The sequence below is a fragment of the Cricetulus griseus genome, chromosome 5, assembly GCF_003668045.3.
Source record: "Cricetulus griseus strain 17A/GY chromosome 5, alternate assembly CriGri-PICRH-1.0, whole genome shotgun sequence".
NCBI classification, from domain to species: Eukaryota; Metazoa; Chordata; class Mammalia; order Rodentia; family Cricetidae; genus Cricetulus; species Cricetulus griseus.
In genome coordinates, this window is record NC_048598.1 from 61,330,523 (window position 1) to 61,356,682 (window position 26,160).

Genomic DNA, 26,160 nt, shown 5'->3' on the forward strand with positions numbered 1-26,160 from the left:
CTCTTCAAAGGTCTACTCTTGCTCTTTTCTTCCTGGGGTCTTCTTATACCTATTTAAGACAGTGGGTAAAGAAAAACCTTGTACACATTTGTGGAAACATTGCAGGTGAGGACCAAGGATATATGGTGATAACATCAGGACAGCTGTGCACAAGGAAGACTTGTCATTTCCCAAGGAACATTAATTAATTAGTTAATTGATAGATTAAGATTGAATAGATTAAGCATGTTTTTTTTTTTTTTTTTTAACCACCTGATACATCACCAGCCCAGACATCGTGCACATGTCTTCCTGGGGTTTCATGTGGATTCATGGAAAAGAATCCTTAGAGGCCATCTGAGTGCACATTGAATTGTCCAGGGCTATAATTATAGTGTACATCATATATAGCAAAAAATATCTTTTTTTTAAGATAAAATCTTATGTAGTCCTGGCTGCAGCTTCTAACTCATTAGGTAGATGAAGATGACCTTGGCCTTCTGATCTTCCTACCTCCACCTCTAGACTGCTGGCATGATGAGCTTGGACCACTCTGCTTGGCTTATGCAGTGCTCGGGAAGGGATCCAGTGCCTCCTGCAAGTGGGGTAGACATTCCCTGTGCCTTCTACTGGTTTATTTGAGACTTCATCCACGAACAGTCACCATTTCAGAAAAATGGCACAGCAACATCAATGTCACTGTGGGTATTATCCTCCAGTAAAACACTCGTCCATGGGTAGATGTCGCATTAATGACAGCTGTGTATATGTGTGTGATATGTACACAGATTATACTCAGCTCTCTTTTCATAAAGTCAAACATAAGAAAATAAGGTCAGCAGTGCTTGGCTGAATGTTTTCTCCCCTTTAAATACAACTGTTTATTGTAAGGTGGAACCAGACAGCCCATCTTTTACAATAACTTTTAGTACATAAAACTGCATGAAATACCTATTCTCTTCCTAAAAATTACTTTTTACATTTTGTTTTACATATTATAAATTTTAAAAAATGATCTATAAGGCGAGTTCTATTACTTGCCAACTTAACTTCTAGAGAGAAAATAAGTTCTATTTATTCTTTACTTATTAATTTACTAGTTTCTTCACTCAGGCACTCATTAACTGTATGTCTGTATGGCGCAGGTGCAAGCCCTTGTGCATGTGCAGAGGCCAGGGGAAGACACTGGGTACCTTCTGTGCTCCTCTTTGCCTTATTCATGTGAGACAGCTCTTTCTCTGACCCTGTGCTCAGTTGTTAGCTAGACTGGCAGACCAGCAAGCCCCGGTGATCATTGGTCTCCACTACCCCATCACAGCTGTTACAGGTGCTGGAGGCAATGCTTGGCTTGGATGTTGGTGCTCAGGATCCAAGCCCGGGGAGTGCCTGTTCAGCAAGTGACCAATCGCCGCAGCTGGAAAAAGCATCCTAACGTATTTGCTACAAGAGCTGCCGTTGCTAATGCTATGACTTTTGCTTCCCAGGCCAGCCTGGCTCTCTTGTTTTTCCCTTTTCCTTCCAATTCCATAAATACATAGACACTTAGAGAACTACAAAGCTGATTAGCTGATTAGCACCCACCATCTCTTCATCACCAGGCTTGGCAAGCCCTGTTTGGGGCAAGAAGCTAGGAGCACAAGGCCCTGGGAAAGCTTCCTGTAAATTACAAAACCTTGCAGTCCCGAGGCCTTTCTTGGTTTCTGTGCATGCTCCCACTTCTGTCACAGCCCTTGATTTTCAGGCTCTTTGGTCAGTGCTGGAGACTTTTGCAGGCCCACAGAGCCATGGAAGCCTTATTTGTCAATACATTTTTTTTTTTTTTTGTATAAAATACTTTGATTCAATACCAACCCACAAGGTCTTTGGTTGGGACAGACAGCGGGCTAATCCCCAGCTCATATATTACTTAGCAGGCTTCCCATACATCACAAGGATTCCAAGCTGAGTTCAAATCTAGATCCTTCAGCAACAGAACAGCTTTATGCTTGTTTGTTTGTGTTTGTGTGTATGAGTGTGTACATGTGTGTAGAGGCCAGAGGTCAATCTTGGGTGTCATTCCTCTAGACCCTTATAGACTTTTACTTGGAGACAGGGTCTTTCACTGACTATGAACCCATAAATCAACCTAGGCTGGTTGGCCAAAGAATCCCAGGCATCTACTTGTCTCTGCCTCATTAGCACTGGGATTACAAGTGTACACTACCACAGCCAGCTTTTTACCTTTGTTTTGAGGACTGAACTCAAGGCCTCCAAGCCTTTTATATCAACTGAGCTGTCTTCCCATTCCAATTCAGTATCTTTGAGCAAAAAGGGAAAGCATCTTAGAGAACACCACTAAATTCTTAAGAAAAAAATGAACAAAGCTGAAGGCAAGGATGTAATGACTTCACTAGACCCAAGATAAAATGATAAATGGGTGTTTATTGAGGAACACTTATACAGAAAAATACAAAGAACCGTGGGAGCTTGTCTCTGTCCTTCCTACTGTTTGTCACCTGACCCACCAGAAAGAGCGAGCAGAAGCCACACCTGAAGCTTCCCTCCTTCCACTTCCTGCTGCCTGAAGCCACACCCAAAGGGATGTGGCCACTGTTACAGGTTCACAGACATGACACCTTAAAAAAAAATCATTTCCTGGGCGTTGGTGGCGCACTCCTTTAATCCCAGCACTCGGGAGGCAGAGGCAGGCAGATCTCTGTGAGTTTGAGGCCAGCCTGGTCTCCAGAGTGAGTGCCAGGATAGGCTCCAAAGCTACACAGAGAAACCCTGTCTCGAACTCCCCCAAATCATTTCCTAAAATTTACATACATACAATTGTAGGCATGTACACACACACACACACACACACACACACACACAAATATCCCATGGCTGCATTTATGCCATGTTAGACCTTTTGAGAGAGTGGGCAGACTGTCACATCATTTCTGCTTTGTGGCCACGAGAACAAGCTAATTAGTCCACCTACTGCTAAAATTTCAACTGCCAGCAATGTCACCATCGAGTCATTTACATAGTAGTGCAGGTTCCCCCCTCCTTTTAAGGCCCCTGCTTATTTACAAGGCTACCCTAAGCACTTAGCAAACACACAAGGCTGAGCCATTGCTGTTTTATTCGTTTGCATTTGCTGAGGGTTACTTAATTTTACGAGTGAGGCATTTTTGATTCATTAGCCCTCTCAGAACTCTGTGTTCCTCCTTGTTAATTTATTGAGGATGATCTGATCTCAGCCACTTGAGTGTGTATCTGTCAGTAGATTTACTGGGGCATCCTCTGGACAAGCAGCATCTTGGGAAATATGAGAGGCGACTTCAGAACCACGATAGTACCTCCAAGGAGATTCCACACTCCCTTTACGGGAATCTATTCATATGCTCCCCAATATAAAGATAAAAAATCTAATTTATATTAAAGTATAATGAAGCAACTCCATTCCTTAAGGCATTCTGGGGCTTTTCTTCCCTGCTCTGAGCAGACAATGCACTCTGAAAATTTGGTCTGATGCAAAAATAAAAACAAAGCTAAACTCAAATTTAGAAAACTCAGTTTTTTCCCTTTTCTTCAAGTGAAGGCCAAGAGAAATAGAGACAAATGCCCTTGACCAATGTTTGTGTGTGCAGGGTAGTTTAACAGAAGGGTCTAATGGACACAAAGACAGTATAGTAGCATGTGAATTTGGGTTAAAGTTTCCCATTTGCTGAGGTAAGAGAGATCATTTTTAAGGATCTCTCTCTCTCTCTCTCTTTCTGTGTGTGTGTGTGTGTGTGTGTGTGTGTGTGTGTGTGTGTGTGTGAGAGAGAGAGAGAGAGAGAGAGGGAGAGAGAGAGAGAGAGAGAGAGCTTTCTTGTTTACTCTCCATCTATTTTTGGAGATAGGATCTCTTAATGAACCCGAGCTTGCCAATTCCCTGGCCAGTAAGCTCCAGGGATCCTGTCTGCCTCCCTATGTTGGTGGTATATGCCACCATTCCTGAATTTCTCTATGTATGTATGTATGTATGTATGTATGTATGTATGTATGTATCTTTCTATCTATCTATCTATCTATCTATCTATCTATCTATCTATCTATCTATCTAATATGTGTGAGTACCTGCATGTATGTATGTGTACTGAGTACCCATACCTGGTACGTAAAGAGGCTAGAGAAGGCATGGGTTCCCTGGAACTGGAGTTACAGGTGTTGATGAGCCACTGGATGTAGGTGCTGGGAAATGAATTACAGTCCTCTGCAAGAGCAACAAGTACTTTAACCACTGAGCATCTCCCCAGCTCCCTCTAGAGCAGTGGTCCTCACCTTTTCTTATGTGGCAACTCTTTAATACAGTTCCTCATGTGGTGGTGAACCCCCTTCATAAAACTATTTCATTGCTACTTCCTAACTGTAATTTTGCTATTGTTATGAATCATAATGTAAATATCTGATATGCAGGATATGTGATCCTGTGGGGCTTGAGCCCAAAGGTTGAGAACCGTTGCTCAGAGGTTTTAGATTTAGAGATCTGCAGACCTGTTGGCAGCTCTTTCCCAATTAAAGGCATCCTTGGTTAAGGAGATGTGGGGGCTTTTGAGAGCTGTGAAAGCAGGGCATATGTCTCTTTTTGCCATGAGATCAAGGTCACCACTCCCTCTCAAAGCTGTTAGATGTTCCTCTCCTGCATGAGGCAAACTAACCTCAGCTCTCCCTTGTTCATCACTCTATAAGTTCCTTCTTCTTCTATTTAAAGCCCACCCCGTTCCGTTAACACGGAACATTCTTCCTTTGTACAACTTGAAGGTAACACCCCTCTTTCATCCACTTAGCTTTTACTTTGGTCTCAAGCATTTCAGATTGACCTTGAACTTGCTGTATAGCTGATGATGACTTTGAACTTTCTTACTTTCCTGCCTCTACTTCCAAAGTGCAGGTATTACAGCTGTGAGCCACCACACCTATTTCATGAGGTGTTGGAGATGGAACCTAGGGTTCTGCACGCCAGACAAGTGCTGTACCAGCTAGGCCACATCCCCAACCCCACTCTGCTCTCTCTGGATATTATACAATGGTGCAGAGCTGTCTTCTGATGCTTCCATATCAGATAAATGGGAAACACTTTGCTGAACTCCCCCAGGATGGCAGCTAGTACCACAGGCTGTTGTGTGAATGGGCTCAGCTTCTGCCCACTCCCTCTGGCATCTCGGCCTCCTGTGGGAATACTGGGCTCAGGGAATTGTCTGGATGAGGTCACATGAGGAGCCACTGATGCCAGTATTCCAGACTCTCTCGTGGTCTCACTAAAGGGCTGATAGAATCATCCCTTGCAGGTGCTCCAAGGTCTCTCCTCTCCTTATGCCACAGAGAATGAGTGCCCTTCCCAGCTTCAGCACAGTCACGTGATTAGATGATGGTAAATCACAGGGGACAATGGGCACTACCTTAATATTGGCTGATGTGAGCATGTGACATCATTCCCTGGGCATGGGGTAGAATGTGTTCACGAGTGTCCTCTTTGTGTGTGTGTGTGTGTGTGTGTGTGTGTGTGTGTGTGTGTGTGTGTGTGTGTGATAGAGACAGAGAGAGCATGTATACATGTGTGTACATGTATGTGCATGTTGGAGGCCAGAGATCAACCTCAGATTATTCCTCATGGGCCATACCTCTTGTTCTTTGGAATAGGATTTCTTCCCAGCCTGGAACAAGCCAGTCAAAGCCATCTCCTTCCCCATAGTCCTAGGATTAAAAGTGAGTGCTACCATGCCTAGGGTGTTTTTACATCTCTTCTAGGGACTGAATACAGGTCCTCCTGCTTGTGTAGCAAGCACATTACCTATTGAAGCTATTTCCATAGCTCCAACTTTTAAAGTTTTTACACATCAAGTTACCAACAAATAAAATAAGAGAAAATATTTTCAAATTATGTCTGATAAAGGATTAATACCCTAAATACCTAAGGAACCTCTACCATTCAAAAACAAAAACCCCTCAACATACCCCAATTAAAAACAGGCAAAGTATTGGGTGGTGGTGGCGGCGCACGCCTGTAATCCCAGCACTCCGGAGGTAGAGGCAGGTGGATCTCTGTGAGTTTGAGGCCAGCCTGGTCTACATAGCGAGTTCCAGGACAGCCAGGGATACACAGAGAGATCCTCTCTCTAAAAACAAACAAACAAACAAACAAACAAACAGGGGCAACATATCTAAATAGACATTTTATAAAGACTTCCAAAGAACAAACCGGGGTGGGTGGGGTGTGGTGGGGAGGGAAGAAATGCCTTGAAGCACTATGGGACAGAAGTTCAGGAAAGTGTCCCAAAGGGTTAAAAAGCAACAGATTTGAGAAATGAATGTTCTAGAAACAGTTGCTGCTGTGTCACCCTAGGCTTATCCACCACTGTGATTTCTCAGCCAAAGGCCCTGAGGGATCCTGCTGTAATGTCCCCATGCATGAGTGGCTAGGAGAGTCACTGATTGCTCAGAAATAACACATAGGCCAATCTCATGGTTTCTTGCACACACCTGTGTCTGCCCAGATGCAGCATCCTCCCACCTTTGCCACATGGATCACCCACACTGTGCTGTAAAATGACTTCTGTTTATCGCCCCAAAGGAATCCTAGCCATGCTCTGTGGTGATTCATCTCCCACTGCAGGTTTCATCTGCAGAGGCAAATGGAACAAGGCTCGGGTCCTGTGACAGGCTCTAACAATGAAGGGATGGTGTGACAGCGTGGTGCCTGCTGAGGGTGGGCTAAAAACTGAGAACAACCCTGTAACTATGATGTCTTATCTTTAGGGGCTGATGCTCTCTCTCTCTCTCTCTCTCTCTCTCTCTCTCTCTCTCTCTCTCTCTCTCTCTCTCTCTCTGTGTGTGTGTGTGTGTGTACCTGTGGAGGCCACAGGTCTCCTATCTTTTTACAGAGTTCTGGGGGATTTAACATGTATGGCAAGCACTTTATTGACTAAGCCATCTCTCCAACTCTGAGGCTGATGTTCTCTGTGAACAGTCACTGGTTACCATTTCTTCTTTACACTTCACTACGTGCAATGGAGAGGCGAGTGAGTGCTCCCAGTGGCCTCCTCATTTCAGCTGTCAGCTGTGGTTAGAAGACTAGAAAGAACACCCATCGTGCTCATTAAAAAATAGAGTTGGCGTGGGGGCTGGAGAGTTGACTTAGATGATAGGAGCTTGCTGGGTAAACATGAGGACCTGAGCATGAATCCTTGGCACATATAGAAAAAACTGGGTGGGCATGGCAGCCTGCTTTTAATCATAGAGCCTAAGAGGTGAGTCAGGGGATCCCAGGGCAAACTGGAGTAGTCAAATCAGTGAGCTCTGAGTTCAGTGACGGACTCTGCCTTAGTGAATGAAGTGAAAGAGGGGAGGGAAACCCACTTCACCCTCTGGCCTCTACAAACATGCCTGCACACGTGTGCACACCTGCATGTGCACATGCACACACATATGCCACCCACCCATATACACACAAACACAAAAGCATAGAAGAAAGCAGAATGCTCTGGAGACTCACCTCTCTCAGGGTCGGCTTGCCAATGAAGAAGTCTGTATTTTTGCTGCTCTTGGGAGGGCTGAACTTGGGGTTCAGGAAAGCACATCCATTTGCAATGGCCTCTAGGGGAGCTGGACCCTCATAAGGGAATCCCAGCCCAACAAACAGCTGTAAGACAGGAAAACACATCACATGAATATATCAGTCACATGAACATAATATATCACTCAGTTCCTGTGGTCTGTTTCTGTGGATGCCTCTGTCATTCTGCAAGGGTCTTAGATCTTGAGGCCGGTGGCTTGGGACAAAGTGAAGGGACTTCTAATAGGATCTGCAGATTAGTATGTGCAAAATAGAAGGTGCATTAGACTTGCCTTGTGCCCATCTCCTTTCCTGGTATGAAAGTAAAGAAGAGTTGGAGGCTGTAGGGGTAGAGAGGGTGGGAGTAGGAACCCAAAACCAGCAGTAAACCCAAGACCCAATAATTGTCCTTCTGTCACTCAGCGGGAGACATAACTGCAAGAACACTTGCTTAACTAAACAGAAGGCTGCTTCACTCAAGCAGGGAACAATGGGCCCTTTCAGGAACTCTGGGGCCCAGGGGCAGAAAGGTCACTTGGTGGTTTGATTACAATTCAAATAAAACTGCTTTCAAACTTGGGAGGTCAGTAAACACAAGTTTTATGACGGTGTTTTCACTGGGGACACCAGCAGCTGGCAGGCTTTGTTTTTTCCTCTTTGGGAGTAGAAATTGCAAAGTCTGCAATTCCCAACTTCCCTCCCCGCTAGCAAACCTTGACTTTCCCTAGATAGACAGTAGATGGCAGCAGAAACAAGCTAAAGGTCCTTAGAGAGCCCTCAGTGGCTGGAGCTGCTGGGACAATGAGATGTGACCATGGGTCAGTGGACCCAAAAATGCAACAGTCTTTGTGTAAACTAGGTGTGGGGATACAGTGCCGTGCATGCGTGGCTGTTGCCAGGCGGGGCTTAATCCTGATTCTCTCTGCCCACTTGTAGAAACCAAGTCTGAAAAGGCTTCAGAGGCACACATCAAATGACAAGGAGACAGGATGCTTCGTGCCTGGTGGGAGTAGGGTAGGATGGAGGATGTTGGGTTCCTTGTGCATTTGTGTTCAGAAATACCCAGGTCATTTCCCCCAAGAAGTGTAGTCATCCAGGCAGGAATGCAGAGATTCTAAAGAGATGGTAAGGCCCCTCCCTCTGGATGTCAGACACTGAAACAATGAGCCCCAAGGAATTGGAATTTCTCTTTAGTTTCCCACTGAAAGAAAAGAAATGCCAAAGCCTGGTGTCATCCAGAGAGGAACCTGTCTCCCAGAAAGAGACTTCACACACACTGACAACTTGTCAGTCAACCTTGCAGGAGAGACGAGCTGGACAATGATGGGTCAGTGATGGGCTGAACCACACCTTAAACAGGCCTGCTTATTGATGAATATCTCTTCTCTGATTAAACCTAAGCCTTGTGTCAGGACCCCAAAGATAACGTGGCAGTCACTAGACCTCTTTGTTCTCTTGCTAGTGTGGCCACAATTAAGCAACTCTCTTTTCTCAGTTCTCCACTATCTCTGGTCTCTTTAATCCATCCACTGAGGAAAGATGGCTGAATCTACCTGGCATGTCAGGGCTGCCACAGCCCAGACCTGAGCCTAACAACCCACTAACAGCTGGGAACACAGGACAGCATCAGGCATCCCAACTCTTTTTAACTTTGAGAAGAAAATGCCAGCAGATACAGACAGGCTCTTGGCAGGTTTAACCAGAGCTGTCAAAAGAAGCCCACAGTATTTCTTGACCTCTGAAAATGAGAGTTTTCCAAGAAGTGCTGGTGCCCTCCTCAACTCTACATTGTCAAAAACAACTTTGGAAGAAATGGGAGCAGCGAATGCTTATCCATTTAAACAGAGAATCTTGGGGGTGGGTATCTCCTTTAGATCAACCAACTGAACCTACAATTACAGGATTAGAGGCTATTGTTTGATGAACTTGAATGTGACCTAAACTTAATTATATCAATAATAATTTGCACGAACAATTATGCCCTACTGGAATCAGAATATCTCGGTAGACACGTAGGGGCTGGGGAGATGGCTTGGTGCTGTGTAAGCATCAGAACCTAACTCAGATCCCCAGAACCCACACAAACTGGATGCAGTAGCACTCAGCTGCAATCCCAGGCTCCTACAGTGTGGCTGGAGGCAAAAAGAGGAGACTCCTTAGGATCCTGAAGGTCAGCTAGTTGGGATTACACAATGGTGAACAACAATGACCCTGTCTCAGACATGGTTGAAGGTGAGGATGGATAGCTGAGGTTTTTGTCTGATTTCAATATGCAGACTGTGGCATTCATGTACCTGTACTCATAGATATGAACACACACACACACACACACACACACACACACACACACACACACACACCCCATATATATACACAGATGAAATAATAAACACTTTGGACTAATTCTCCCAAGCCTTACTCACTATCTTCCAAGGACAATTACACCACAAGCAAATACCATACCATTTGCCCTCCCCTCCCCTCCCCTTCCTTCCTTCCTTCCTTCCTTCCTTTTTGTTTTTGTTTTTCAAGACGGTTTCTCTGCATGGCCCTAGAATTCCCTATGTAGACCAGGCTGGTCTCGAACTCACAGAGATCCACCAGCCTCTGCCTCCCGAGTGCTGGGATTACAGGCCTGCACCACCACTGCCCAGCTACCACACCATTTTTTTTGGAAATGAGTTTTCTTGTCACACTAATTAAGATGACAGGAAATGACACATGACTTTGAAACAGTGAAGTAACAGTTTTCTGCCAGCTGCCAGTAAGCTATTTTTCTCTTGGTTCCTGTGTACTCAATTACCTGTGACAGCACAATGAAGCACATGTATGAAGGTCACATGGCACACCTAAGGGTTGAATGACAATAATCCAGATAGAGAAAACTCACCATCTCCAACCAAAGGCTTCTGCCACCACACACCTCACCATGCTAACCTGCTTTTTCTATTGATCCATCACTATGTCTACATACGGCCCTCCCTCTCTCCCTACCCCTGTCTCCCCCTCCCTGACTTCTTTCTTTCTGAGAACTTCATGTTATTTCCACTCCATCCCTTAGAGTTCTTCACTAGGAAAAGGAGAAACACAAGACAAGAAAGCATTCATGGACTGGGGCCCAGTGGGTAACAGCACTTGCCCTGTAAGATAAAAATCTGGGTGTGGTCACATGTTCCTGTAACCCCTGTACTGTGTGAGATGGAGGAAGACTTGGAGATTTGCTGGCTCCTAGCCTAACTCCAGGTTCAGTTAAGAGACCCTGCCTCTAGGGAATAAACCCAAGTGTGACAGTGCAGGACTCTGCTGTCTTCCTCCAGCCTCAGCACAAATTCACTTGGGTGTACACACCTGTATACATATGTGTGCATGTATATAAGTATATATGTACACCTAGACACACATACAAAAATCAGGTAAAAGAAAACATTCAGTGCTAAGGTTTAACTCCTCCAGGGAAAACTGGCCACACTGTATAGGCTTAAGTCTGCCTTTCAGAAGGCCAGAGTTTAACAAGGAGTCTAGATGTCAGACATCTCCATGGTCACAACTCCTACTCCACCAGTGAGTGTTTCTAAACAGAAAGGTCACACTCTCCAAACTAAAGTGATAAGGAAGATCAGACAAAGGAGCCTGTGCTATATTCATGGCAAGGATTGGGACACCCTGACACAGTCACCAAGATACCTTTCTCTGCTTTGAAAGAGAAAAGAATTGTTTTAACTCTTAAGTGAGTTAATGAAAATTCCGTCAACCACTTCTGGGCCTGGCCATCTTCATTCTCTTCTATTGTGTATGTACATGCACATGTGTGTGCATTTGTGTGTGGAAGTCAGAGGTCAACTTTGGATGTCTTCCTCAGTTGTTCTCTACATTTTTTTCTCGCCTCTTTGGCTAGGCCAGCCAGCCAATGAGCCCCAGGGAGCCAATGGCCTCTACTTCCCGTGTTGGGACCAAAATGAATACCACTATAATCAGTGTTTTAGATGTGGATTTTGGGGATCAAACTCAGGTCTTCACTATTTGGTGGCAAGCATTTTACCCACAATCACCTCAGCCCCAGTCACTTTATTTAATTAATTATTATAAAGGGGTGGCTAAACCGGGAGATTCATATAGACTGGGAAGTGCTGCATCACATAGTTACACCCTGACCCCAGTTCTGATCACTTTTAATGGGGGAACACCAAGAATAATAAAATATTAGGCCCATATAATCTCAGCATGCATTTTTGTGATCATTATTAATTAGGCAGTGTGGAGGCTCAGGAAGGAGTTTGAGAAATGAATTAACCTCAGCTTGTGGAAGAAATTGATTACTGGTCAACATGGCTGGGCAATGAGATGATTAACAATATAGGTTGTGTCGTCAGGTTCCGCTGCTAACATTTCCTCATTCGGTAACCACAGCAATTGCCTCTTGTGTATGGATTCTCACTGGCTCTAGAAGCTTACCTAAGATAACACAAGCACTCTGTCTCCCTAGGAGCAAAATAGGGCCAACACTGATGCTTTGTGTCATGGAGCTGCTGTAAGGACTGAAGGAGATATTCTGTAGAAACATTTAATATTCTCAGGCTTGGTGCCTAGTAAACATTTGAAAAATAGCTGCCCAGGTTCAAGTCCAGCTGTAATTTCACACAGTTGGACATTATGAATGCTCTCGTACCACACAGTTGGAGGTGAAGTGCCTGTGGCTGTTTGTGGGTTATGACAACTTTTGAGTTTTCATGTGTTTTTGAGTTCTCACCCACCCTTCCCCCTCCCTCCTTTCCTTCTTATCACAGAGATCCGCCTGCCTCTGTCTCCTAAGTGCTGGGATTAAAGGTATGCACCACTATGCCCTACAAGTTCTTACCATTTCTTATACTACTAAACTACCAGAAAAGAGAGATTTAGAGTGTGCAGTGACTTCCAGATAGAAGGGCCAGTCCTACAAACTGTATGCTATTGCCAGGCCTCCCTTTTTGTTTCCTTTACATCTTTAAAGAAGAATCCATACAATGGTTGGGTGTGATGGTCAGTTTTGTCACCTTGACACAACCTAGAATTAGTCCCTCGAAGGGATTCTCAATGAGGGATCATTCTAGATCAGACTGGCTTGTGGGCATATCTGGGTAGAGGGGCTGTCTTGATTGCCTTAATTGATGAGGGAAGATCTAGTCTAGCAGCGAGTGCCACCATTCCCTGGGTTTGGACCTGTAATGTGTATGAATGGAGAAAGTTAGCTGGGCACCAGGCATGCATGCATTTATTTTCGCTTTGCTCTTGGATGTTGTATTCCTTACTTTCCTGTCACTGTGAGAGAATATCACCACCAAAAGCAAGTTAAGGAAGAAAGGTTTATTTGCCTTATAGTCCCAGAAGGGGGTACAGTCTATCATGTCAGGGAAGGCATGATGGCAGGAACGTGAGGATGGCCTGGCAGACACACACGCGCGCGCGCGCGCGCGTTCTCAGGAAGTGGGGTCAGTGATGTGTTCCCTATAGTGAGGCTCCATGTCTCAGAGGTCCCACCTTTCCCCGACAGCACCAAGTGTCAGACACAGGGTGGCTTACTTTTAAATACTTCACATTTAAAGCTCAACAGATACAATGTGTCCAGCTGCTTCACCTTCCTTGACTTCTCTGCAATGATGGACTGTAGCCAACTATAAGTTAAAGAAGCCCTTTCTCCCTTTTTCAGGTTCCCCTAGGTAGCCTTTTGTCAGGGTATTTTATTACAGCAATGGTATGGAATTAGAACACCAGGAAATGAATGGTGATAGTTTCACTTAGCTTGAAGATCCCTCTTCTGATGCTGAAGGACGTAAACAGTGACCTAGTTGGCTCTACTCTCTTGGTCTAATCTGAGCTGCTTTGGCTGTCTAGGGAAGAGCTATGAGGGCCAAGTGACAACAGGACTTAGAACACCTGTTTCAGCATTACTAACTGGCCAAACTGGCCACCAAACTGGCACCACCTAGAGACTGGGTTCCTGGGGCAACTGGCGCCTGGTCATAGATGAAACGAGCCAGACCACAAACACCAGCACCAAATTTAAAAGTTCTGCATTTTGTCATTTGAAAGCCAATACCAAATCAAATGTATTACAAATTATGTGTTAATTCATTGACCTAGAGATAGATGGGAAGTGATCAGTGCTTAGATAATCTTCACTAACTGACCTGTGTCCTAGCTCAGTAGCAATTTGGATTTCTGACTTTCAGATTTGGTGTGGTCAACTTGATGCAAAAGCCAGACACTTCGAAGAGGCCAGTGAGAACATATAAACTCCTCTGAACTCTGAATTACCTGGATCTGGCTCTAGAACTGATTGAATCTTATCCACAAGTGATGGTTAGCTCTGTCACTTTGTCACAACCTAGAATCACCTGGGAGAGTCTCAATGAGGGACTGTCTAGATTAGGTTGGCCTATGGGAGATTATCTTGATTATATTAACTGAAGTGAAAGACTCATCCACCCTGGGTTGCATCATTCCCTGGGCAGGGCAGTGAGAACTATGTGTGAAGAAAGAGAGCTGAGCACAAGCAACATTCATTTCTTCCTTGTTCTCGGTTCTTGACTATGGATGTGACTGCTTCCAGTTCCCACTGCCTTGGCTTCCCCACAATAGTGGGCTATAATCTAAAATTGTGAGTCAATTAAATCTTTTTCTTTTGTTGGGTAGTCTATCACCACAAAAAGAAACAAAACTAAGACACTTGGTTAGGTAAAGAGCTTGAAGCCAGTCTGGGCCACACTAGAGCCCACTTATGAACAAATCCTTTTGTTAAAAGATGTTTAGGGAGTGCCAGGTTGATGTCTGAATTGGGTAGTCTGTGGGCATGCCTGTGGGTGACTGTCTTAATAAGTTAATTGATATGGAAAGACCCAGCCTCACTGTGAGCAGTACTATTCCCTAGGCAGGGGCCCTGAGTGTTTAAGAGCGGAGAAATTGAGCTGCAAGCAACTGAACACGATGCATTCATTTCTGTCTAGTTTCAGCTTGTAGATGTGCTATGACTAGCTGCTCCAATCTCCCACCGCTATAATTTCCCCACAAGAATGGATCAGAACTGGGAATTGTAAGCTGAAATAAACCCACTTTGTCAGGCTATTTTGTCACAACAACCCAGCTAAACCTTGGGGGAAAACTTAAAGTTAGCTGGTATTTTGGGGACTTTTAGCTGTGAATTTGGGACTGCAGTTAAGCACAAAGGCTACACCCTTCCACTGGAGAGGACATGAATCCTCCATTCATTATAGACCATTAATAAAAACCACCCAGGAGAAGATGGGAAAAGTACTGAAGTTAAATACAGGAAGGTAGGCTGGTGATGCTGTTCAGTTGACAGAGTGCTTGCCTAGTGTACACAAGGCCTTAGACTCAATCCCCACCACCACATAAACTGGTTGTGGAAGTGCATACCAGGAATCACTGCATTCAGGAGGTGTAGGCAGGAGGGTGAGAAGTTGGAGCTCACCCTTGCCTACATGGTAAGTCTGAGGTCAGCCTGAGCTACATGAGACCCTGTCTCAACAACAACAACAACAAAAACCAAATAAAAAGAAACTATGAAGATAAGAACACACACACACACACACACACACACACACACACACACACACACACACACTAACAGAGCTGGAGAATTAACCCTAGCGAGTCATGATATGTTGGTTCTATGTCCTCTTCTAGGGTCTAGTAGATGAAATGACCTATCTGTGGTTTTTAGATAAATAATTCATTCATCAAAATGCAGACAATAATTTATTATCATAATTAATTGCCTATCAAAATGTACAGCCCGATAGAAGGGGCTTTGAGATTATAGCAACTTCCCAGCACTTTAAGCCCCAATTCTCATGTGATAGCAACATCCCTGTGTCTTCTGAGGCTGGGGCATCAAATGGGCTCAGACAAAGTTCTATTCGAAGAGTTTCAAAGACAGTGTACAGGGTGAGGATGTAGCTTAGTGGCAGCATGCTTGCCCTAGCATGTACAAGGCACTGAGTTCAACCTCCAACACTGAAGGAGCCAAAATCAAAGTAATACCAAACCCAAAGATGGCTCGTTACCAAAAACAATGAGCCCCAAAGTGACCGAACACCAGCCATTACTCCGTATCTCTGGAGATCTTGGGGAGAAGAGACCAGGCTTCCTCCGTTTCTAGCTGAGATCCTGGGGTGAGATCTTGGCAAGAGAGCAGGCTTCTTCCCTCTCTAGCTGAGCCTGAGGAGGATCTATTCATTTTACAGATGTGTCTCTTTGGCAGCTCCTGTTCTTTACTTCCAACATGGACAGGAATAAATTGCTTTAAAATTGCTCAGAGGCACAGGAGAAGGAGTTAAGGATACGAACGCAGACTAGTCTGTGTCAATTTTTCAAACTCCAGATTCATTCAGCTCAGTTGCCTACTACTGGGATCTCAATAGAAAGGGAGTCTTGGCCAAGTACCACCTTTTGTTCCTCACATCTGCCAACAATTTGAGGCATAATTCCACATGGAGTGTTTTAATATGTTCTCTAAGATTTATTTGTATTTTAAATTATGTATACGTGTGTGTGTGTGTGTGTGTGTGTGTGTGTGTGTGTGTGTGTGTGTACATATGAGTGCAGGTGCCCACAGACGTCAGAGGTATCAGATCCTCTGGAGCTGGTATTACTGGTAGGTGTGGGTTCTGGGAACAGAATCTGGGGCCTCTGGAAAAGTAGCATGTGCTCTTAACTGGGGAGCCATCTCTGCAGACCTAATATATTCTTATCAGAGAAACAAGTACTACATAATTCCACCTAGGCATCAGTTTCAAATTAGTTAATTACTCAAAACATTTATGTATATGTGCACGATTATCTCTGTACCACATACTTGCGGTACTCACTAAGGCCATAAGAGGGCGTTTGATTCTCTGGAAGGGGAGTTACAGGAGGTTGTGCCTGATACAGGTGCTGAGATTTGAGCCCTGGTCCTCTGTAAGAGCAGGATGTGCCTGGGTGGTGGTGGCACAAGCTTTAATCCCAGCACTCAGAAGGCAGAGGCAGGTGGATCTCTGTGAGTTCGAGGACAGCCAGGGGTACTCAGGGAACCCCTGTCTCCAAAAACGAAGATAAAAACAAAATGGAGAGGAGTGTGTGCTCTTAACCACTGAGCCATCTCTACACACACACACACACACACACACACACACACACACACACACTTCATGCTCAGAAACCAAGCTTCATTCTTGGCTGCTTGACCTATTCCAACCTCATAGCCGGCTCTTAGAAGCTTTTTTCTTGTGTTCCCCCAGACAGGACAGACCTCAGCTTTGGCCTATTTCTCATTCTCTGACAAGGTGAATGGATGGTAGGCAAATAGGGTTCTTTTGAAATCTGTGAGGCTGAGGAAGGCATCCACAAGGTCGGGTTAATGGAAGCGTGTGAGACGGTAATGACACACTGTGGAAATAAGCTCTGGCACGGTGTTATTTTAAAGAAACTTGAACTTTCAGCGGGATCTCACCGAAGAAAAGTAAAATGAGGCAAATGGCAGAAAATAGCATCGCTGCCGTGAAAGGGCCCGGACATCCTGACGACTCGAAAATGTCAAACTAAGAAAGAAAATGACAGAAGGAGGAGAGTGAAACTGGGGCGCTCCTCACTCATAGAGCCACGAACAATCATGAGACGGTGGGCGACCTTTTAAGGAATTAAAGTCCTCAGGAAAAGAAACCCAGTGTTTGGCCAAGAGTTCAAAAAAAATTTATCAAAATATTTTTATCTCTGGAATCACACTTTAAAATGACTTGGAAGCAAAAAGAATCAAGTGTGATTATGGATGGAGAAATGGACAAAGCCCCAGACAGTTATCTTTTTAACTGGTGAACAGTCATGGACTTTCGTTTACAAGATGACTTGCCAACTGTGTGTGATGCGTGTGGGTTCATTCATGTCATGGTTCTGGGAATTAAACTCAGGTCCTCAGGTGTGAGCAGCAAGTGCCTTTACCTACTGAGCCATACATATGGCTGGCTCCCACCCACCCCATTTTTAAAAAATCTTTGTGTGGCCCAGCATGGTGGCGCATGCCTTTAATCCCCACACTCAAGAAGCAGAGGCAGGTGGATCTCTGTGAATCTGAGGCCAACCTAGCTTACACAATGAATTCCAGGATAGCCAGGGCTATGTAGAGAGATGCTGTCTCAAAACACAAACAAACAAATAAATGAAAAAGCAAACAAATAAAATAAAAACCTTTGTGTGTGTGTACAAGTATGTAAGTATGGAGGTCAGAGGACAATCTTAGGTGTCACTGCTCCAACCCCATGTTGTTTGAGACAGAATCACTTGTTGTTCATGGCTGTATGCCAGGCTGGCTGAGCTGTTAGCTTCTGGGGGCTCTCCTGTTCCTGCCTTTCATTTTGCCACAGAAGCTCTGGACTTACAGATGTGTGATCCCACATTTGACCTCAGGGGGTTTTGGAAAACAAAACTCAGGTCTTCATGGTTTTGGGTTAAGCACTTTACCCTATAAGTTTACCTTCTACCCTTTTACTAAGTGTCCTAAGTGTGGATGTTTGTGAAGATGGTATGCCAAAGGCCTAGCAGAGCTGGAATTCCCAGTTATTAAGCATCAGGAGTTGGAGACTCCTCTATGACTTGATCTCGGTTACTGGGGGAAGCTGGGATACCTGAACCCACAGAGGTGTCTGTTCTGTTTACCCCAAAGCGATTGCCAGATGCACCCTCTAAAATTGAAGTCTTGGGCTAGGGAAACAGGTTGGTTCGTAAAGTGCTCACGATCCAATCTGAATCCAATCCCCAGAGTCCACATAAAATAAGTTGGGACACAGTAGTGCATGCTTGTAACCCCAATGCTGGGGAGGCAGAGACAGGCAGAACTCTCATGCTCACTGTCTGGCTAGTCTTGCTGTTTGGTGAGCTCAAGGCCAGTGAGAAACCCTATCTAAAAAAACCAAAAACAAGCATAAACACCAAAAAACCCAAAGGTGTGGGCTGGAGACTTAGCTCAGCAGTTAAAGAGTTCCTCCTGCTTTTGTAGGACCTGGGTCAATTCCTAGCACCCACATTGTTGCTCATGTGACTCCTCTGACCTCAAGGTCCTGTATGCACAGGGTGCACATACATATACTCAGGCACACATACATACATGTGAAATAAAATAAATACATAAAAACCCCACCAGGTGGATAGTACCAGGGGAATGATACCCAAAACTGACCTCTGACTTCTACATGGATGCACATACATGTGCATACACATACATACACTCATGTATAAACATGTACTCATGTACACACACATAGATAAATGATCTTCAGTGGTTGTCTAACCACCTATGCCACAGGGTCTGAACTCCGCCCAAAACTGTGATAACCAGACCCCATTTCCTTATCAAATGTCATATTCCAACATCAATTATAGACTGGATTTAATTCCCTCCTGAATATGTCACTGGCACCTTGGCCCCCTGAATCTGGTTCCTTATGGTCCAAATGCCAGGTGGTTCCACACGCTGGTCATCTCACAGGTTTTCAAAACCCCCTACTATGCTTCTTGAGTTAGTGGGTCTCTGTCTCTATCTGAGGAAGGGGTGTGAGGAGAGGAGGTCAGGGACCACGTTCCTTGGGCACAGTGACTGATGGGGAATTTGATAGCTGTGACCTTCGTTACCCTATCAGAAGGTCATCCTTCACACAAGGCAGGGCCTTACCCTTCCACTCTCAGCTTCTGGCTTGATCCCTGGCTCAAGAAAAGACCCCCATAAACAGGGGTTTTTAAATTTTATTTCTTGTGCTTCTGGAGATATCCTTGCTACCACTAAGTTCTAGTAAATATGTTTTTTTTGTTGTTGTTGTTAACTTTTAATTGCAAAATGCATATTTTAAACAAAATCTAGAAATGAATTTATAGAAATCACAATTTACAATTCATTAACTTTTTTTTTCAATTGCTGCTCTAAGACAACACTGCCTGACTATTGCTTAAAGCTTAGGCAGGGTCTCATGTATCCTAGGCTGGCAACAAACTCCCTACATGCCCGAGGATGCCTTTGAAATCCTGATCCTCCTGCCTCTAAGTCCCAAGTGCTGAGATAACAGGCATGTGACATCATGTCCAGCATGGACCTTTCTCCTTCAGAGCAAATAAATAGATACATTTGAAATACAAAAACACATGTAAAGGTTTTGTGATTGTAAAGCATATATGTGTACATAAACACCCAGAAAACCTTATAGCTTAGGTTAGCCGATGTTTCTGTGGAATCATCACTAAGTGAATTATTTCAACAAATACTAATAGTTACTAAAACTTCAGATACTACAATACAACTCCCAAATGGTTCTATGTGGTGCTGGGCAAGCCCTGAGCTATACCCCTAATCTACTGGAAAAAAAAAAAAAAAAAAGCATGAAAGATTCTGATCCCATTTCCAAGTGGGGGTTGGGGGGGGGAGTGCAACACAAACCCACAAGCCATGAGAATGTTTACGAATCTGCTGGGAAGTTACCTTTGTTTCCCGGAGAAGAAACTGCAGGTCACGCCCACTGAGAATGCCATGATTTTTCACGTAACTGGGAATGTTCTTTGTGCTGGAGCCGTAAACAGTGGCATGAACTTCCATGTACGTGTGAATGATATCCAAGTAGATTTTCTTATTCTAGAGAGGGGACATTAGCAGAAAGCGAATTAGTGAAACAACCTGCTTGGTAGGTCAGAACTCCTGGTGGGAGCTACACGGCACAGAGACAGGAAAGGTCAATGCTGAGGTCTGAGATGTATGCACATCAAAACTGAGATTTATTTTAAAGGCAATCTGGGATGGAGACATGGCTCAGTAGGTAAGCATGGCAGCCTGCCTGCAATCGTGGTGCTAAGGAGGCAGGGACAAAGGATCCCCTAGGGTGAGCTGGCTAGCTAGACTAGCCAAATCAATGATCTCTGGGTTCAAGTGAGAGACTATCTCAATACCCAAGGTGAAGAATGAACAAGGAGACACCAATGTCAACCTTTGGTCTTCATATGTATCCACACATACATACATATATGTACAGGTATATAGAAGTGTGCCCACATACATGCAAACCCATACACACGCATACATACTACTGTAGAGACATATACACACATGAAAATAGGAATCTGTTTGGAACTTGAGGGCAAAAACAGGCATATTGCCACTGTACAAGTCTTCAATCAGAATCATGTCGTGTGTGTGTGTGTGTGTGTGTGTGTGTGTGTGTGTATCTATCTATATAATTAATATATAAATATTACAGAATAACAAGTCTTGTGTGTGCATATATTAATATATAAGTATTACAGAATAACAGCAGTCATGGTCAAGTGTTTGGGAGTATCATTCTTACTTTGGGAAAAACCAATGTATTGCTTTTGGCTCACTCTGGTTTTTGGGAAGGAAGTTTGTGTGTGGTGGGGTAGGGATGAAGGCTTGGAGAAGGCAGTCAGTTGGACTGGAATATTTATCCAGAGTTGTTAAGCTGTCTCCAGGGAATATAAACATCCCCTGCTTGCCAGTATTTCTTGTGATGATTAACTCATGCTGTCAGAACTGCAGCCCACTTCTCTCTGATGCTGGGCAAGAGGGTTTCTCGCAGTGTAGGGATGGACCCAGCAGCTGGAGAGCTGACAATACCCAGGTGAGCCTTAGAGACAGAGAGGTTAAGTGGGAACTGTGAGGTTTTGTGAACAGTGGGGAGCATTCAGACTTTCATTAGAAGCAAACCCAAAGGTCCCACATCTGTAGACCCAGGTTTCCAGGTTCCAAAATTGAAACCACCTGTGGCAAGGAAGCAAACTCACTTTCACTTCCCCTTAACGTTCATGTGTGACTAAGTTACACAAGCAGATTTTGTATGGCATGCCCCCTCCTTTCCTTTTTAATTTGAAGGATCCATACTCTGTAATAGTTTCCACTTGTGTCAAAGTAGGACATGCATTTTCCTATTCTGTGTCCCCCGCCCCACATATACACATTGGGCAAACCTCATGATAGCCAGTTTGTCACCAAAGACTGTTAAAGAACTTGGTGTGTGTGTGTGTTTGTGTGTGTGTGTGTGTTGTTGTTGTTGTTGTTGTTGGTGGTGGTGGTGGTGGGTGGCCCCAGCAGCCCACAGTGCAGAGAAGTGGACTTGAATGAAGACGGCTTAAACCTCTCATCCCTCCTCCTATGTGACTATATGACATAGCACCCTGGACTTTGGAAGGAAACCTTTCAGAAGTACCAGAAGTATTCCTGAACAAAAACCCAGCTAAGTCAAGTTAAAATAACCTATTTTGTGCATCAGAGTAACAGCCGGCAATAAACAACATTCTGACTGCAGGCTAGCCTAGGAGTAAAGCAAATGTTTAAATCTCAGGCTCAATCCTGTGCTGTGCATGTTTGGTGTGGCTGAAAGCTGCAGAGCTTATTTATGGTTTCAGAGATGTGGCTGCTTGACCAAACAAGAGTGGAACAGTTTATCAGCCCCGACTTCTTAAAGCCTGAGCCCTGTTTAGAATCATCTACCTCCTGTAAGTTAGTTGGTAGGATTCTAGGATATGGGTACCTGTACTAGGCATCTAGTAAATCCTGTTCCCACTGTCTTTTCAGAAACCCAGTATACCCCCATTCCCTGGGAAGCAGGCAGGGGGCTCTGTAACCCCACTGACTTCCCTATTGGCCAGCCCAGTGGAGACCCAGTCCCAGCCCCAAAGAGCCTGTGAGATCCTCTCCAGCATTCAGAATGTTCAATACAGAGGGCTAAGGGTCAACGTGTTGGTGTCAGCACAAACAAGTGAAGGTAGGAAAAGGGGAGGTGGGCAGACAGGAGGCAATGAGAGGGGCTCATGGCACCACCTCTATTAGGATGAGGGAGCAAGACAGACACACAGAGAGAAATGGAGAAGGAAGGATGGGGAAAGAGGAGAGAGGGAAGGGAGAGGAACAAGGAGGAAGAAAAGGCCAAGAAAGAGGAAGAGGAGGAGGAGAGGGAAGAAAAGAAGGAGGAGGAGGAAAAGAGGAGAGAGAGGAGGAGGAGTGTGAGAACCAGGCTGGGGGATGTGGCTCAGTATTAGAACGTGCACCTAGCATGCATGAAGCCCAATGCATGTCTCACCATGCCATCCTGGGCTACATGAGACACTATTCAAAAAAAAGAAAAAGAAAAAGAAAAAAAAAACGGCAAAGAAACTGGAAGAAGCCAGTGCCCAAGGTTTAGCGATGACCATGCTACATTCCCGAGGCTCTAGACACCTATAATAGCAATGGTGTTGGCCACCCCAACTCTTCCCAGATCCACCCCACATTTTCAGACTTGAGTCACTTGGGGCAGATTCTGATCATGCAAAAGAGGCTCTCAGGACAGTCTGTTGGGGACTAGAAGTGGGGACTGGAAGTCATCTGTCCCTGATGCAAAAAGAGGCTTTTCTTGCTAACAACCAGCTGCTGACTGGGGAGGCCCCAGCAGGGGCTGCAGCAAGCCACAGGCGCAAAAGACCCATGTGGTTTCATTTGAGTCAAAACCCCTTCCCTGCAGACAGATTCAAGATTAGGATCCCAGACAAAGGCCTGGGAAAGGAAGGATCTGCAAGGTTGCACATGTGCTGTGAGCAAATCCAGGAAAGGCAGAGGCTCTCTGAAGTGTTCCAGGCAGGAAGGCATGCACAAGGAGGAAGACTATGGAAAAGCTCAACAAGTAGAGATTCCCTTCAGGGAGGATTTAAATAGTCAACTGACAGGATACTGGCAGGAGATCAGAGGGGGATGTTTCAAGCAGAACTAACCTTTGAATTAGATGTGACAGGTAATGCTACCTCTCTCTGCTATGCTTTAGTCACACATAAACATCTTGCCATCATTTAGGATGTCAGCTGTGAGTATATCCATCTACCAATAGTTCATTCTTTGGAAAATCACATGTTAATGCCATGTGATGGTGGGCCTTTGGAAGCAATTAGGATTACAGAAATTGAGATCTCATCATAGCTAGCCTTGTGGCAGTTTTGTAGAAATTTGGGAGATGGAGCCATGTTTCTGTTCCAAATGGAGCTGTACCAGCCACTCTCAGACAGTTAGCTCCCCGCTGAGACTAAAGATCTGACAGAAAGCAACTTAAACAAAGAGGAGTTGAGTTTGGCTCATAGTCTGAGGGCATACAGTCTGTCACGGTGGGGAAGGTGTGTGGCAGGAATGGGAGGTGCTGGTCACACTGCCTCCAGTCAGTCAGGAATCAGAGAGAACAGCAAGTTGGACCAGGTTGTAAATCCTCAGGGCTCACCCGTGACCCTCCTCCAGCAAGGCTCTACCTAATTTTACAGAATGCCACCAGCTGGGGATCAAGTGAACCTATGGGGAAAGGGGTTATCTCAAATTCAAACCACAGTATCTCCCCAGATAGTCCATGCAATGCTACAGGAACCTAAGCACTATTTCTGGTTCATTCAGGCTTGAACCTGGAGTAGCCCTGCAGCCACACTGTGGCTTCTTTAAACTCAACAGGCTTCAAAAGAGGATGACTCACCTTGCTCTACCAGGCTCCTTCATCTACTCCTGATCTCAGTGACCATCACCAATCTCCTATGAAACTCAACCAGATTCATATTTATTGTTCATACACTCCTGTAACCCTTAGCCTGTACACAGATTCTGCCCTAATCAGCAGCTTAAGGGAGCGGTGAGATGCCTGAGCCCACCCCTAGTCCCTGTTCAGAGCTCTGATCCTTGCTCAACTGAACAGTGCTGGAATGAATACAACGTGTGTGTGTGTGTGTGTGTGTGTGTGTGTGTGTGTGTGTGTGTGTGTGCAAATATGGTGCCGTCCACATTGAGTTTTGAGGTAAGGTTTCTCATTGGCCTTGGGCTTACTGACTGAGCTAGTCTGTCTGGCTAACAATCCCCAGAAACCTTCCTATCTCCACCTCCCCTGTCTTGGGATGACAATTGTATGCCACTGCACCCAATTTTTTAACGTGGGCTCTGGAGATCAGATTCAGGTTCTCCTGCTTGTGGCAAAGTACATTCCCGACTGAGCCATTGCAATAAGCATTTTGACAGACCCTGTGGCTCAAAAGGCCTGAAATGTCCAGGAAGGACTGTGTCAAACTTCACTACAAAATAACAACTATGCTTCAATGCTTCATCTGGGAAAAAAAAAATTAACCATGGGGAGCAATGTTAGGCATATGGATAGTGTTTATACATGTGGGCGTTTGTAGTTCAAGTCCATAAGTTTGAATGAGGATGATCTAAATTAACTTCCAGATGCCGGGTACTGAGGAGCGATCGCTTGCAGGGGTGGACGCAGCCTGACTAATAACTGTACTATATAATAGCTACATTAAAACACCACCAGATCTCAACATCAGTAAATCTGGGTAGCATTTGGAGGTCAGCTATGATTTAATAGGTCTACCAATAGTTCATGCTTTGGAAATTCACATGTTAATGGTATCTGGAGGTGGAGGACCTTTGGGAAGTAATTAGGATTAGATGAAGTCTGAGGAGGTGGGGGTGATCCTCATGATGGAATAATGGCTTTATAAAAAGGGGCAGAAAACCTGAGTTAGCACACTTGTTCTGTATGGCTGCATGAGGCCCCTTACATCGCTATGATGTAGCTAGAGACCCTTGCCAGACCATGAGCAGATGATAACCATGTGCTGGGACTTCCCAGCTTCAAATATTTTGCTAAAACAAAAATGGGTTAAGGCAACACTTTACACATGTATGTGCATGCACACACATGTGTGCATGTGTGCACACAGAAGCCGGAGGTCAAGCTTGGATGTTGTTCCTCAGATACTGTCTACCTAGTGTTTTGAGATAGTTTCTCACTGACCCAGGGCTTGTTGATTTGATTAGGTTGAGAGAAGTCCCCGGTCCCACCTCTCCAGGGCTGGGATTCCAAGCATAGATCAGAGCACACCTAGGGTCATGAGACTTGGGGTAAACAGATTCCACATGTCTGTCACTCACGAGATTCATCAGGGTCCCTCTGCAGAGTGACACAAGCAGACAACTACTGTGGCAGACACTGACCATCCCAGCTGCTGAGAAGGGACTTCACAGCTTGCTGAGGTGCCTGCAAGTCATGCAGAGAGCTCTGGGGCTAGAGGTTTTCAGAGCTGTCAGAAATGTTGGGGTGGTTTTCTCTGTGATGAAGCTGCTTTTGAGTCATCCCTATAATGTCTCATTCTCCTGTTAGTGACCCTAATAAAAACTCATTGGCTCACCATGCTGTACCTTTGTGCAATTGTTGCTTTGATCTGTAGTGGGTTCCCTTTCTCTCTCTCTCTCTCTCTCTCTCTCTCTCTCTCTCTCTCTCTCTCTCTCTCTCTGTGTGTGTGTGTGTGTGTGTGTGTGTGTGTGGTGTAAAGACATGGGCCCCCGAGAAACTTTCCTTCTCTGACTGAAGATGCCCAAGGGCAAAGAAAATCTTTTCCTAAAAACCCCATCATGTTTTCATTGGAGACGCAGTAGGAAGGATGTGCACCGAATATTCACTGAAGCACACCTCCATCCCTGTCTCACAGCCGCCATGTGAGATGCTTCTGCAAGTCCTCAAATGAGCAACCTACAGCCTTCCCAGTGCTTCCGAGTCTCTAGCTTGGTTTAAATTCTCATTAAA

General features: G+C 44.9%; 1 protein-coding gene across 4 annotated transcripts in view; it reads right to left on the reverse strand.

Annotated features, from left to right (window-relative positions):
- Mgat5 (alpha-1,6-mannosylglycoprotein 6-beta-N-acetylglucosaminyltransferase) overlaps nucleotides 1-26,160 on the reverse strand; it is a 292,133-nt gene that overhangs the window by 24,082 nt on the left and 241,891 nt on the right. For all 4 annotated transcript variants that reach the window (XM_027417769.2, XM_027417768.2, XM_027417771.2 and 1 more), the window contains 2 exons: nucleotides 20,043-20,192; nucleotides 7,487-7,633 (listed from right to left, as the gene is read on the reverse strand). In XM_027417769.2, coding sequence (XP_027273570.1) covers nucleotides 7,487-7,633; nucleotides 20,043-20,192 — 297 coding nt within the window. The remainder of the gene's footprint in view (nucleotides 1-7,486; nucleotides 7,634-20,042; nucleotides 20,193-26,160) is intronic.